General features: G+C 39.4%; 1 protein-coding gene across 4 annotated transcripts; it reads right to left on the minus strand.

Annotated features, from left to right (window-relative positions):
- Window positions 1-1,204: 1,204 nt before the first annotated feature.
- mgarpa (mitochondria localized glutamic acid rich protein a) lies at window positions 1,205-16,005 on the minus strand. Of its 4 annotated transcripts, none has more exons than XM_058397070.1 (7): window positions 15,768-16,005; window positions 13,288-13,388; window positions 13,103-13,208; window positions 7,288-7,605; window positions 3,521-4,243; window positions 3,015-3,053; window positions 1,205-2,626 (listed from the first exon to the last, which is right to left on the minus strand). In XM_058397070.1, exons 1-6 carry the CDS (start codon window positions 15,850-15,852, stop codon window positions 3,034-3,036), a joined length of 1,353 nt encoding a protein of 450 aa, XP_058253053.1. In that variant the 5' UTR covers window positions 15,853-16,005; the 3' UTR covers window positions 1,205-2,626; window positions 3,015-3,033. The 4 variants fall into 4 exon arrangements, with proteins under 4 accessions (XP_058253053.1, XP_058253051.1, XP_058253054.1 ...); XM_058397068.1 differs by having other exon boundaries at window positions 3,011-3,053; XM_058397071.1 differs by lacking the exon at window positions 3,015-3,053 and having other exon boundaries at window positions 15,768-16,004.
- Window positions 16,006-16,048: the final 43 nt, after the last annotated feature.

Here is a 16,048-nt window from a genome sequence, read left to right on the forward strand (position 1 = left end):
TATGATTCATTATTGATTCATTACTTGATATTTGATGATACCTCTTAATCTGTTGCTATATGATTCATGTTTTGATTCATAGGGTAATGAATCGATATTTAAATCTGTTACTATATGAAATCAATTAAGATGGCTCTAAAACTTGTTTATTCATAATGAACAAATCAATATTTGATGATACCTTTGAATTAGCTACAATACAATATTTGCAAATACAACAGAACCACAACAGTGCATTTTGTTTTCGATTCATGGTCAATATTTGTCGATATAATTGAATTGCATCAAAACGATACAATTTAAACTCATAAAGCAACAAGATGATTTAACAATACAACTGAATCTGCCATGATATGATTCATTTTTGATACGTAAGGGGATATGTGATGATACCTCTGAATCTGTTGCTATACAATTCATTTTTGATTCATAAGGCTCTACATTCATTTTGAATCTTTTACGATATGATTCAACTCATACGAAAACCATACGATATTTGACAATACATCTGCCTCTCAGATGAAAAGATAGAATATAAATTCAAAAAGGAAATGATTCATTATTCGACCGTACCACTGAACCCAAAACAATACATTCCTTTGTGATTCATAAGGAAACGAATCGATATTTGATGATACCTTTGAATTAGCTACGATACAATTCAATTGATATGTCAATGATATAATATTTACAGATACAACAGAACCCGCTACAATACGTTTGTGTTTAATAAATAAAGTCAACTTTCAATTATGTAATTTAATCTGCTATATGATTCATTTTTGATTCCGGAGCCAACGAGTCGATATTTAATGATACAACTGAATCTGTTTCTAAATGATTCACTTAATAAGGCAGGGTTTTGAATTTTGACACGGATACAGTGATTATTCATAATGAAACAATTCGATAATTGACGATATCATTGAATCTGTTACAATACGATTCATTTTTGATTCACAAGCCAACAGTTTAATATTTGACGATACAACAGAACCCACATTAGTTTTTGATTCATTACACAATCAGTTAAAATTTTTATGATACAATCGAATCTGCTATATGACTAATTTTTGATTCCTGAGCCAATATTTGATGATTCAACTGAATCCACAGCCCTACATTCATTTTGTCGGATTCCCTTTCTTTATTTCGAACACCACATAAATGTCACATTTACAAATAATCAACACTGATGCACTCATGTATTTTGGCCATGACAGATTTTTATTATTAGTGAACTATGTATAAAATCTCATATTCCGTATGCAGGACAACTCTTTGGTAAATGAGTAATAAATACACATGTAGCCACTTAGACACTTCTTTTATCAGTGTAAAATGATTTTGTATTGTTTGAGATTCACATTTGTGGATAATACAAACTATAAAAATACAAAAACGGAGTGTCACAGATATATATGTTCATACAGAACACAGGATAGCAGTCTTCTAATTAGGAGAAAGGTGAAAGACCAAAAGGAAAACTCCACCCTGTATATCAATCTTTAATTATGATGTGATCTTCAACAGCGACCAAGATTTATACTGAAAAACCCGAACCCACATCATAGTTTCCTGTGTTACCCACAATGCCATATGTCTGCTCACTGATAGTGGTAGCAGTAAGAATTTGCATAGAGCACTGTGGCTTCAATGTTTATGCTAGGGCTCGTCAATTTGGTAACTGATAACTAACCGAAACGTATCACATAATATAGCTATACTACATTCTGGGGCTTGTGATTGATAAAAGAAGAAGTTGTAATAATAGCATCACCCTGTGACATCAGAGCGATACGCTGCAAAATAGATAAAGAAACAAGTAGAAAAGCAGCACCGTGTTCGCTTTTAATATGTTTCAGGGTGGAGTTTTACTTTGAAGTGAGGTAGAAACGAGTGGTTAATACACCGGTCCCGGTCAGGATAAGTGTCCAAGTCTAGCCACGCTTAGAAATTTCCTTAGAAATACCATAAAAACAGAACCAGGACTAAGGAAACTCTTTAATATAGATGCTAGCTGCCAAGGATACGCATTTGTAAGTTGTACGCATGCTCGTGGCTAGGCTTGAACCCGTTACCATGGCGACGGACCGCTTCGGCGAGGCTTCGAGGTAGGAAAATCAATGCAGTGGATTGGAAAGATCTGATCCTTCACAGCATCGGGTTTATCCAGGAGTTATAAACTTACAACATGAAAAAACTGATGAAATAATAGATAAGATGATACCAAATGTTCGTCTTCTACTACAGGTTCTCAACCCTGGTCACGGACATTTAAATCACCAAGTGCTGTTAATAACCTGATTAAGTCAGATGTGTACAGCACAGAGGGGCGTGTCCTCCGGGATCAGGGTTGGAAACCTGTGCTCTAACATGTATTTTAAGATGTGTCTTGAGAGCAGTGTATGTCTAGGAGTAAACGTGTTTCAGTAAAATGGTTTGTGTGAGTGAACAGAACAAAGTCGTATCATGTGAAGAGGTTCCGGTGGCTCTGTCAGGGCCAAATTCATGCAGGTGAATCCATTCGAAACTGGAAGTAAGATCTGAGTGGGAGATGGAGGTGAAAATGGAGGAAGGCACATCTTAGTCTTCATCAAGGAACTGGGGAATTATAGTAGGACTTCTGGTGAGTGAGAGAGAGAGAGAGAGAGAGACACATTTCACATTGCACCATGACATGATTGATGTCCAAAGTTTTTGTTCTTTTTGTTTCGCACTGGAGTTACAAAGACGATGAAGATGACGAGTATTGAATATCACATCATACACTATAATCAGCATGATACATGCAGTAACGTGTGAAGTAATGTGATGTGTGCAAATGACTAACCAAACTAAGACTGTGTTCAAAACATACTAATTTTCATGACCTTCTAAATTAGTAAATGTAATAAATGCTAAATATAAGGTCATAGAATGTGATTTGACATGGAGATTATGACATATATATATACAGTACATACATTATGATATATATATATATATATATATATACATACATACATACATACATATCGGAGCATGTGCAGGTTAAGCAGATGACGCTTGACCTGTTGGGGGGGGGGTAATTTATCATCAGTCTTATGATATTTTATAAACAGTACAGTTTTAAACTAAAATTATTTTTAAGGCCAGGCACTAAGCAATTTTTGATATTTTTATTTATCCAAGTAAATGTATATTAATTAAAAAATTATTTTTTTATTTTCATACTTGTACAACACATGAAAACAAATAGAAAATTATTTATGTAAATATTTTATTTTTCAGGTATGTGTCAAACAGGTACTTTTAAACCACTTTTTATTGTTTTTATATTGCTTTATAACCTCCATAATTTCTCTGGGCTTAAAGCCAGATAGTGAGTTAGAGTTTTGTTAAGATTTATATTTTTTCTAAGAATACACAATCATACATGCAAATAATTTTTTCCCAAAAAAATTAAATGAAATAGATTAGAGTTTCAAACCTGGTCTTAATTGTTGGAATGATATAAATAAGAATGTTGTGATATTACCTGCTACCTGTTCTGCTGGCTCCTCCTCCTCCTCAGGAGCTGGGATGATCCCACCACTCACTTGGGAATCTCCTAAAACCTTAACCTTCTTGTCTGTTTTGGGGGCTCCCTCCAGCATGACTACCACATATTCATGCTCAGGTTCCTCCAGAGCAGCAGAGGGTGCTGTGGTTTCAGGTGAAGTTTCAGGTGCCACAACCGGACTCGCTGCATCTTCAGCAGGACTTTCTGTGACCACTTGGACCTCAGTAGCTTCTGGGACAACTGGAGATTCTGAGGACGTAACTGCAATCTCTGTTACTAAAGGGACTGGTACCTCTTCTGGGGCAACTGATGGAGCTTTGTCTGCAACGGGTACCTCTTCAACAACTGAGGCAACAAGGGCTTCCTCTACTGCTTGGGGAACTGGTACCTCCTCAACTACTGGAGTAACAGCCGGTTCCTCTACTGCTGGAGTACCTGGTACCTCCTCATCTACTGGAGTAACTGCAGATTCCTCAACTGTTGGTGTAGCCGTTATCTCCTCATCTACTGGGGTAACTGGCTCATTCTTGAGTACTGGGGCAACACTGGCTTCCTCTTCTACTGGGGAAACTGGTACCTCCTTAACTACTGGTGCTTCTTCAACAACAGGTGCTAGAGGGGCTTCAACTGGCTTTTCTTGGTCAACCACTGGCATATCCACAATCGAAGCAGCAACCAATTCTACATGATCCTTGGTCACTGAAATATGAAACAACAGCTCAAGTAACCAAAACATATTACTAATTTATTCTATAGTAGCAGCTATCGTGTTCGTACGGCTGTGAGAGGTTCAGAAGAGGAATATCTTTATAAAATGGAATAAATCTGCTGTAGTTGCTAGTTACCAATTAAATGAAAAACCAACATGAAGTATCTCAATAAGGTTTTGGGCCACCTCAAGCTGCCATAGCTTCAGTGTGTCTTGGCAATGAATCTACTTTAAGCTGGTGATGTTTTCATGATGTCATACAGAGACATATGTAACACCCCCCAAAATATCCCAATTTAGGCTGGAGAGTGTGAACCGAGTGTGAACAGACGATTTATGGAGTTTTCATCCTCATTACACCATTCACTGGGCCCCTGATGACCTTTGAATGGTGGTTCAGTCATCCAGACCAAAGGATAAAGCTGATCATCGAGAAGAACTTTGGAAAACTAAAAGGGACAACTGGAGACAAACTCGGAGAGCAAAATAAACACCCCAAGCCCCCAAATCCCCCCACCCCAATTGCATAAACCGAGAAACCATTTTTCCCCCTTTAATTTGTCACCAGTCTCTAGTAATAAAACGACTATATATTAATGACTAATGATGAAAATTAAAGTAATGACCACAAGTCAAGACAACAAAAAAAGTGAATAAGACTGATGATCTCCTCATCATGGCACCTGTTAGTGGGTGGGATATATTAGAGGCAGCAAGTGAACATTTTGTCCTCAAAGTTGATGTTAGAAGCAGGAAAAATGGACAAGCGTAAGGATTTGAGCGAGTTTGACGAAGGGCCAAATTGTGATGGCTAGACCACTGGATCAGAGCATCTCCAAAACTGCAGCTCTTGTGGGGTGTTCCCGGTCTGCAGTGGTCAGTATCTATCTAAAAGTGGTCCAAGGAAGGAACAGTGGTGAACCGGAGACAGGGTCATGGACGGCCAAGGCTCATTGTTGCACGTGGGGTGTGAAGGCTGGCCCATGTGATCCGATCCAACAGACGACCTACTGTTGCTCAAATTGCTGAAGAAGTTAATGCTGGTTCTGACAGAAAGGTGTCAGAATACACGGTGCAGGACGGGTCAGGGCTGTTTTGGCAGCTAAAGGCGGACCAACATAATATTAGGCAGGTGGTCATAATGTTATGCCTGGTCAGACATTAAGGGCCTTGGATATACTTTTATAGCACTACGCCTAAAACAGATCTTGGGAACAGTTTAGAGGACGCTCTAGCACAATGTACAAGAACAGCTAAAAGACTCCCTCAAGCATGCAACTCATACTGCAATATAATAAGAACGCATAACATTCCAGACTTTACTGCCAAATATCACTAAGCAATGCACACACCATAGATGAAAAAAAGGCCCAAGTGTACAGTACATAAACCCGTAATCATAATCTATATGGATTTGGCTACAGACACCGAATGAGAAATGAACACAAAACATAGTGTTGAGTTAGGAGCATTTTATTAACGGTTTGAGTTCCTTTGACCGCTCGGAGTACATGACTATACCAGAAAGAAAAAACAAAACAAAAAAAATACTTTGGCTTGTTGTTAAATTTATGAATTGCATACAATTTATTTATTTTTAAACAGTACAATATTACATGTTGTGTAAATGTATAGTCAAAGAAAAGGGGAAAATAAACAGCACACAATCACAGACACACAGCTAACAGCTTATATATATATATATATATATATATATATATATATATATATATATATATATATATATATATATATATATATATATATATATATATATATATTTGTGGCTCAGAAGAGCAAAAAGTCCGATTTTAGGCCGTTTGATTTTCACAGTATAGTGGCGTGTACAACCAAGTGATATCTGGCAGAAAAGCTTGAACATATTACACAGCCTGTGACAAAAAATTGACAATGCAACACCAAAAACAATGCAACAAACGTGTAGGATAGAAGGTATGAGGTTTTGCGTGCATTTAATGAGAAAGGCAAGTTAAAGGTTAGCACTTAGATCTGGGATCAGGTTTGTAAACAGTGAATTTGGTGTAGAAGGGTAAAGGACATGGATAAGGCACGGATGAGGAGACAAAGACTGCTGGTGAGATTTTTGGTCACGTTTCACAGGTAGCACGAAGTCCACAAGGTTCCTGATATCAGCATATTATTATTATTACTGTTGAGAGGTATTGTCCATGAAGTGGCTTAGAAAGCTCAACCTAGGTACCTACTCCTTTAAACAGTAGGAATATAGAAAATATGGATTTCTTTTCATTTAAGGAATATTTCCAGCAACTGATCTATACACAAGACTAACATTAACTGCAAACTGTAAAGGGAAACTCCACCCACTCTCACACATACTGGATAATTCTTTTGAAAAAGGAACATTTTCAACATCACATTAACAAGAAATCCAGCAATAGAAGTAACGAAAACAGTGCGAATACTGGACTCAAAGTCCCAGAATGCAATGCAGCTCTATGAGACACGGCTCAGCGAGCGAGCTATGGTCTGTTAGACGACGAGAGCGACAGTGTTAATAGTAATGGAAGCTGATCTGTTTGAGAAGGGTGCACTGATGATGAGATGAGGACCGACTAAAGGAAAAAGTGCCACAATGCATCGCTCTCTAAGTAGATTTCTTTAAGAAATAAATGATAATGAAAACTGTTCTTGGTAAAAGTTTCCCTTTAGGTCGAAACAGTACTATAATACACTACTGTGTTTCAAGACACTGTAAAGATTTCTCTCCAGTGCTAATAAATAAGTGCAACTCTGTCTAACTGCATCTTAAAGGTGCATCTGTTTCAACAAATAAGCAATTGTGTCTAGCGTTTGTATTGCAAAGTGTCTTTTAGCCGTTTACGAGGCTTTGCTTCTTCTCCAGGTCCTCACTATACACCTTTAAAACTCTGTGTGTGTGTATGCGAGTGTGTGTGTGTGTGTGTATGCGAGTGTGTGTGTGTGTGTGTGTGTGTGTGACCTTAAGCTCCTCATGACTCTGTAACCACCTCCTCCCGTGATTCTGCTTCCGTACCGTGGCTCTCAGTAGTTGCTTCCTCCACAACGGGAAGTGAATGAGTTTCCAGTTGCTTGGCTGCTGCCTCCACCTCCTCCGCTATCTTCTCCACTTCGTGAGCCACTGCCGCCACCTCGTCAGCAGTCTCCTCGACGACGACGGCCACCTCGGCATCCACCTCCGCTGCCTCGGCAACCGCCTCAGCAGCCTTTTCCACCAAGGGGGTCGGATCCTGTGCTTTAACTTCAGCGACAAGCTCCACAGGCGCCTGTTCTGCTTCTTCTGCAGCTGCCTCCTCAATGACTTTCTCTGCAACCTCATCTGCTTCCTCAGCATCTTCACACCCCGGGAAAAGAGAAAGAAGGGAAACGGTTCCATGGTTACATGAATATTTTATCTGGTCAGTAGCAGAAATTAGTAACTTAGAAATTACAAATTAGCAACAAATTAGTTTTGTTCTTTTATCATCTGAATTACACCGATCAGGAATAACGTTATGAGCACTGACAGGTGAAGTGAATAACACTGAGCGAGTTTGATAAATGGCCAGATTGTGATGGCTAGACCACTGGATCAGAGCATCTCCAAAACTGCAGCTCTTGGGGGGTGTTCCTGCTCTGCAGTGGTCAGTATCTATCAAAAGTGGTCCAAGGAAGGAACAGTGGTGAACCGGAGACAGGGTCATGGACGGTCAAGGCTCACTGATGCACGTGGGGAGCGAAGGCTGGCCCGTGTGATCCGATCAAGTTAAGTTCATGCTGGTTCTGATAGAAAGGTGTCAGAATACACAGTGCAGGACGGGTCAGGGCTGTTTTAACAGCAAAAGGGGGACCAACACAACATTAGGCAGGTGGTCATAAAGTTATGCCTGGTCTGTGTATAATATAATAATCACGGATGGCTTTAATTCATTTGTAAATTTTTACAAATTTGTAAATTTTTCCTGAAGCACTTAAAATACATTTTGGGAAATTTTCTGTCTCTGATCTTAATACACAAACATCTGCAGTGTCTTCTCTGGATTTGTTTCCTGCTCATATTACTATTATAATGATAATAGTAACTATTATTACTTCCAGTATCTGTTGAACGTTTGTTCCTACTGTTGCTGAGTCACTTTACATATCCAGTGTCACACTTTATCTTTATTTACTCATCGTTTTCCCACTTGTTTGTTCACATGGCATATAGTATTCTTATTAAACTCATTTTATTCTAATTAAGCTGATCCATGTTTGAAGAAACTTACCTTGTTATCTCGTCATAAGCCTTTTAAAAGCCATGTATCTTGATATACTGTGCAATTGATATGATAAATAAACTGGCTTGCCATCATGGAATATTGTTTTACTTAAACAAACCTTCAACAAAGTTTGTTTAAAAGATAAAAAACAGATTCACTTCAATAAACACTCAGTATTTACTTTTCCTCATTTGTCTGCCACAGTCTCAAATAGTGGACATCAAATGATGTCACATGTGGAAGCAGTGGGAATAAAACTGGGAGCGACTTATATACTGTCTCACCTGTGAATCACAGCACCATGTGCCAATCATAAGTTTCTGTGAGCTTGTTTATATGAAACCAGGCAGAGCTTTTAGCTCTGATGTGTCTGGCTGGTAGGTTGGGATTTGTCGTTAACCAACTGGAGGAAAAATTGGGAAAAATCTTGCTAACAGTAGCAGCTTGGCTGTGGTTGGATTTGAAATCATGAGAAGCCCAAAGCTTAAATCTATAGGGGGATGCAAACTTTTGCACTTATCTCTACCGTTGGTGTACATAATATACATATACTGGGAGCATTCAATATAGATGATATACTGGGATATACAGGGGGTATTCAATATACACAGACCAGGCATAACATTATGACCACCTGCCTACCTGCGTAGTGCTATAAAAGTATATCCAAGGCCCTTAATGTCGTCTACACAGACACCTGACCAAGCATAACATTATGACCACCTGCCTAATATTATGGTGATCCTCCTTTCGTTGCCTGACCCGTCCTGCACTGTGTATTCTGACACCTTTCTATCAGAACCAGCATTAACTTCTTCAGCAATTTGAGCAACAGTAGCTCGTCTGTTGGATCGGATCACACGGTCCAGCCTTCGCTCTCCACGTGCATCAATGAGTCTTGACTGTCCATGACCCTGTCGCCGGTTCACCACTGTTCCTTCCTTGGACCACTTTTGATAGATACTGACCACTGCAGACCGGGAACACCCCACAAGAGCTGCAGTTTTGGAGATGCTCTGATCCAGTGGTCTAGCCATCACAATTTGGCCCTTCGTCAAATTCGCTCAAATCCTTACATTTGTCCATTTTTCCTATTACTAACACATCAACTTTGAGGACAAAATGTTCACTTGCTGCCTAATATATCCCACCCACTAACAGGTGCCATGATGAGGAGATCATCAGTCTTATTCACTTCACCTGTCAGTGGTCATAATGTTATGGCTGATCAGTGTAGATGATCTACTGGAATATAACTGGGAGTATTCGATATCAATGATATGGTGGTTAAATACACTGTTTACAAGTGTGTGTGTGGATCATCTTCTCACCAGGCGAATCCATTCATTAAACTTAAAACCAGTTACTACAGACAGCATACAAGAACAAATAGCATGCGAAAAGAAAACAGATGAATGAGTAAAACACAGCAAGGTGCAACAGGAAGTGGGAAGAGACATAAGGAAAAGGTAAACAGGACAAAAAAACAAGAAAGCTGGCTAAACCAAATCAGTCCCATCAGTGTGTCTGTAAAAGTCCAACACCACAGAGACAGAACCAGAGGCTGGTTTATTTTTGCACATTTAATGAATCTGAAAAGAGTGGAAGAATGACTTTTACACAGCTTCCTGACAAGAAAACATCCGAAGCAGTTCACAGCCAGATGATGTTCTGAAGCAATTTGAGACACAGGGAGAAGAGACAGAGAGAGACAGGTTTCTGGGTGAGCGAGATTACAGAGCAGGACAGACAGCAGGACTCGGTGTTAGTAGCAGCAGTAGTGCAGGAGAGGAAAGAGAGACAGATCCAAAAGGCCGATGGCTACGAGTGCAGAGTCTCGACTGCCCCGGTTATTATTAATCTGGAAAGAGTCAGAAAAGAGACAGTTAGAAAAGAAAGGAAGGAAATCATGTCTGCATGGGTTTTTTTTTTACTATACAGAGGAACCTCGGCATATGAATGTGAAAGTCTTACAAATTTTCGCCTTAAGAAATGAAATTTTGCAAGAAAGTACATCCGGGAGCCGTTCAAAACTTGTTAGCGTCACTGGAAAGCCAAGCAAAGCCAACTGAATTTTATTTCAGTCAGCGAAATCTGTTTGGAAAGAGACAACCCACGATACCAACCTTACCTTCGGCATGCGTTCAAATGCTAGGTGATTTTTTGGGCGTTTTTTTATTGACAGATTGGTGGCGTGCGTGATCTGTTCTATTTTTAGCCCAAGCTTGGTGGCACGACTTCCTGTGAGGACCCTTGACATGGAATGCTTGGCTTGGTCTTTGTAAGCAGCCATACAGTTTACATACACTTCGTATTGGTCATATTTTTGGGCGGCTGGAACGGATTATCTACACTTACATTATTTCTTATGGGAAAATTCGTTTCACAATACACATTTCCGCCTTAAGAACTAAATTAAAATCGTACGCCGAGGTTCCGCTGTACATGGAGTTGGAATTCATCTGTATGTGCTATTAATTCAGGAAAACACACTGACACTTCACAAAAGGTGTGTAAGGTTACAGGAAAATCATTAACGATGGTGTGGACAAAACCGGACCTCCTGTCGCCACATCACAAGTCGATCAGCATCTGTTTTATTCCCGTTACATCGCATCAATTAATCAGCGATCGCAATTCCGTAAAGAACAACACCTATGTTTTATCGGTTTACTATACAGTCACGGTTAGCACCAGCTTTTTTCTTTTTTTCTTCACTCTCTAGACGTTTATAAGAAACCTCAGAGCTACAATTCCTAAAGAAATTCCCAAAAGCTAGAAATACATTGAAAAACGTTCAAAAATGTTAAATATCTGCATCCTGTCAGAAACCTTCTCATCAGCGGATCAACGATTACTTTCTTTCTTTCTGTCTGTCTTTCTTTCTTTCTTTCTTTTTTAACCCCATGCCAGCTTCTATGGCTATATTCATGGCGGGAGTCAGTTTTTGTTATTCAATATTAAAACTATATAAGATGTTTAAGATTAACTTTTTTTAGGAACTTTAAAACCGAAGATGGGTTAACTTGTTTAAAAACTTTTTCAAAAGTGTGAACAACGATTACAGATGTTTTGTTTAATTCTGTTTATACTGTGTGTATGTTGTTCCTATAGAAAGGGACACGTCTTAGAACGAACTCATTAATATCCACTAACCTGTGATTTGCCTTGCAGCCATTAGAGCTGCTGTTAAAGATAATTACTCAGTCCCTTTTCCAGCCAGTCGGACTTCAGATGTTCAGAAACATAGACAGGAATAAAGAAATCCCGTTCTGCGTTGATTATCGTCACATTTTGCCCTCAGAGCCTTTTAGCCGAACTGATCTGACGTGACGAATACTAAAACTGGCGTGTTGATTCATCCAGGCTGCACGAGCGCAACACCTCCATTCAGACATCTAATAAATGTGATCTGTCATGCTATTGAACCATAGTGCTGCACTGAAAGGGTAAGGAATGTTGCTGGCTTGGAAGGACACCAAACGTGGGTGTGTTTTAAACCGACTTCCCATTGTGGGAAAAAACAAAAACAAACCGGATTCAGAGGCAGGAATTATAGGGTTCGCAATCCTTTTTGCATTCAGGGACACATTTAATATAAAGATACACTATATTGCCAAAAGTTTTGGGACACCCCTCCAAATACATTGAATTCAGGTGTTGTTTTTCAGGGGTTCGGCTCAGCTCTTAGTTCTAAAAGGAACCCTTAATGCTTCAGCTTCATACCAAGACATTTTGGACATTTTCATGCTTTGTGGGAACAGTTTGGCGATGACCCCTTAAATAAATAGACACCAAGCTTGAGAAGCAACGATCATGTGTTTGAGAACGCATGATTTCCTCAAAAACTGAAGACTTCCTTTAGGATTCTAAGCTTTCTATATTTCATTACTAACCCAGGTGTGTGACCTTAAAACCAGGCGATGCTCAATTTTGCTAACTAGTAGGCCCTGTGTAAGGAACAGGATGTCACTCGGCTTTAAGCTTTAAATAACACGACCTACAGAACAAATCCCTGATCCTTATAAACACTTTACACCCCTGAACCGAAAAACCACCGGCTCTGCTTCCTTATCTCCATTATCTCCTTATCTATATCCATTGTAACGGAGATAATACGGCGTAATTGCAGCGTGTAAGAGATCCAGTGTGTTTCGAGATGTTTGTCAGTAGCCTGAAATAGTGTAATGAAGTGAAATGAGCTGTGACAGAGCTAAGTGTGTTTCCGTGGAGAAAAGTAGAACAGAGGAGAGGCTATTTTGGCGAGAATCCTCAAGAACCTTCAGGGCTAAAAATATATATACGTCAGTACGTACGTCGGTTCCACCTGAAACTAATGCTATTTGTTTTTCTTAAATCCAACAGGATCTAGTGATATATTGTGAATAAAATCCAATTCTGTGCTCTCACCTGAGCTAAGGACAGAAGCATGGTGTTGATTTAATGCTAAAGTTCTAGACCCACATTAGCTTACTTTAATACTACACAATCACGCTCGCTCTACAAAACTAAATCTAGATATTTAAGTTCATTTTAATATAATATTTTCCTCCCATTTATTTTCAGGAATGCTACGCTCCCAGGACTTACTCTGTGGCGGCCATGGTTTGGGTTTCCACTCGTTCCTGGGTCGTCCCCCAATCTCCGTGATGCGATCAGTAAAGCGAGCGCTGTCTGTAGTTACCGTCCTGTAGGCCTGCGAATCGAAACACATTACATAATCAAGCAAAGCTGCTTTTTCCTTCTCACAGCCAGAATCCATTGAAGAAACTTACGTAAGTCAAAGCGCCAGCGAAAGCTCCGCCACACACTACCAGATAAACCAGATTCTGTCCCGTGCCGCCGGGAACCGACGACATGAGCCTGCGAGGAACGACTGCAGAGAAGGAGAGAGAGAGGAGAGATTTTTAAAGAGATTGTGATAATACACAGATTTCATTTTGGGTCAGTTCCAGCTGGAAGAGCAATGGATGACAAAATCAGGTACTTCCTACAAATAACATTATTCACCTCTGTAATCGTTTTATTTTTTTTAAATAATCTTCCACTTCCTGACTTCAGAAGGTGAGAAATCGGGAGGGTTGAAAGTACACTATATATACACATTATATTGCCAAAAGTTTTGGGACATCCCAAATCACTGAATTCAGGTGTTGTTTTTCAGGGGTTGGGCTCGGCCCCTTAGTTCCAGTGAAAGGAACTCTTAATGCTTCAGCTTCATACCAAGACATTTTGGACAATTACATGCTTTGTGGGAACAGTTTGGGGATGACCCCTTCCTGTTCCAACATGACTGCACACCAGTGACCAAAGCAAGGTCCATAAAGACATGGATGAGTGAGTTTGGTGTGGAGGAACTTGACCGGCCTGCACAGAGTCCTGACCTCAACCCCATAGAACATATTTGGGATGAATTAAAGCAGAAACTGTGATCCAGACCTTCTTGTCCAACATCAGTGTGTGACCTCACAAATGCGCTTCTAGAGGAATGGTCAAAAATTCCTATAAACACACTCCTAAACCTTGTGGAAAGCCTTTCCAGAAGAGTTAAAGCTATTATATCTGCAAAGGGTGGGCCAACTCCATATTACATTTATGTGCATGGAAAGGCAGACGTCCCAAAACATTTGGCAATATAGTGTATGTAAAGGAAAAAAGAATAATGTATATATCTCGTCATATTGCATATGATATATAAGGCATAAGATTTAACAAGTTAATATTTCAAGACAAGAGTCAAAGGGCACCACACACACACACACACACACACACAGTGTGTATTTGTATAAGTGATGACATGTGGTCACAGATTAAACCAACACAGTTTTCTGATGAAACACAGAGTCCTGATATCAGCACTTTCCAAAGTTCTTCTGCTTTTTTTTTTTTTAACCAGTTCTCTCGCCGCAGACATTTTGACTATAAACTGGGTGGTTGTTCTTGTGAGAACGTTCCAGTCGATGACGAGAAGTGAAGAGGTCATTTATCAAAAAGTTAGTGTAAGGTAAACAACCCTGAATGAACAATTCACTATGGACTTACACTATAAGTCATGTGTAAGGAATAGAACATGTAACAGGATGTTTTAAGAAAATACTTAATGCCTGATAAGAATCTTCTGAAGTGTTTTATTCCTTTTATACTACAGAAATTTTACCAAAGCCCTGACTCTGGAGACTCCTTCCATTCAACTTGCTACTAATGCCAGAGCTGCTAGCTAGAAGTAAATGAATCGGCAAATTCTGACCAATCAGAATCGAGAACAGCTAGTTAAAAAACATGAAACAACACATTCTGACCAATCAGAATCGAGAACAGCTAGTTAAAAAACATGAAGCAACACATTCTGACCAATCAGAATCGAGAACAGTTCAGCTTGTTTACACAGCTACGGCAACTTTCACATATTTGTTTAAGGAAATGATGATATGATTCCGACAGTAAGACATTTTGATAGCTCATAAGTTTATAAAAAGTGTTTTTTTTTTTTTCCCGGAATGTTGAGCTTGAAATCACACGTTTCATACACGAGTGAGCAGAGGCGCGTGCGCCCGGGCGCCCTCGCGCACACATGCACATACTCACGTAAGGAGCCATTTTTCCAAGGGTCTTATGAAGGTCATAAATGTAACATTCCACCGCTATGTTATATACATATATTATAAACACGAAAGCCTCCAAACTAATCCTAAATCTAGAAGACATTGGTGTAACTTTGGCATATATTTACAGCTGGATTTTCACACTTAATGTACAAGATACACGACTCAACTCATACAAAACAGTACAAAATGTCAGTGGCAACACAGCTGGATTAAAGCATTTCAGTCCTTTCAGTGAATAGAAGTGTCCATGTGCGCTTGGCAGGGTGGACTTTGCTAGAAAAATCCCTCTTTTTGGTCACTGTCTACTTGAGGCCACTCTTTGCCATTCAGTCGTAAGTCGAGATAAATATAAACATTACATTACGAATTGTTGTTAAATACAATTCCTTTAAACAAACCTTTGATGAAAATCTTTAATTAATACATTAACAAACATGCAAATAATGTATATTTAGGTCTGACCTTCACCTCCCCTTTACATGCATGCATACACATTTTATACTCTATTAAGCACCAAAAATTCACTTTCCTCATTTAGTCCACACAGTATTAAAGGTTTTTAGATGTTTATCATAGTATAGAGACGACTCTAAGATGCCAGGTAGGCAAATCTCAAGATCAGACATATTATATAAAGCATAATTCCTCACCATCTCTGTGCAAGACCACACGGTGTGTGATGGAGGGTCTGACCAGAGGAGAAAACCTCTGTAAAGCTGCCCTGCACAGAAACATCGCTTCTTCTTTTTAGTGCCACAGAAGGAGGAAAACAGCGAAGAAACACACTCAGGCACGGTGGGTCAAGTGGAAGTAAACTGGAGAGAGCAGAGCTGCAGAGAATAAGGGGGTGTGAGAGCTGTAGTGATGAGTCGGCATTTTGAATCGGTTCTTTTCGGTGAAAGAGTCGACTCACATATTACAGTCGTTTATT

This window comes from Hemibagrus wyckioides, linkage group LG08, assembly GCF_019097595.1.
Source record: "Hemibagrus wyckioides isolate EC202008001 linkage group LG08, SWU_Hwy_1.0, whole genome shotgun sequence".
NCBI classification, from domain to species: domain Eukaryota; kingdom Metazoa; phylum Chordata; class Actinopteri; order Siluriformes; family Bagridae; genus Hemibagrus; species Hemibagrus wyckioides.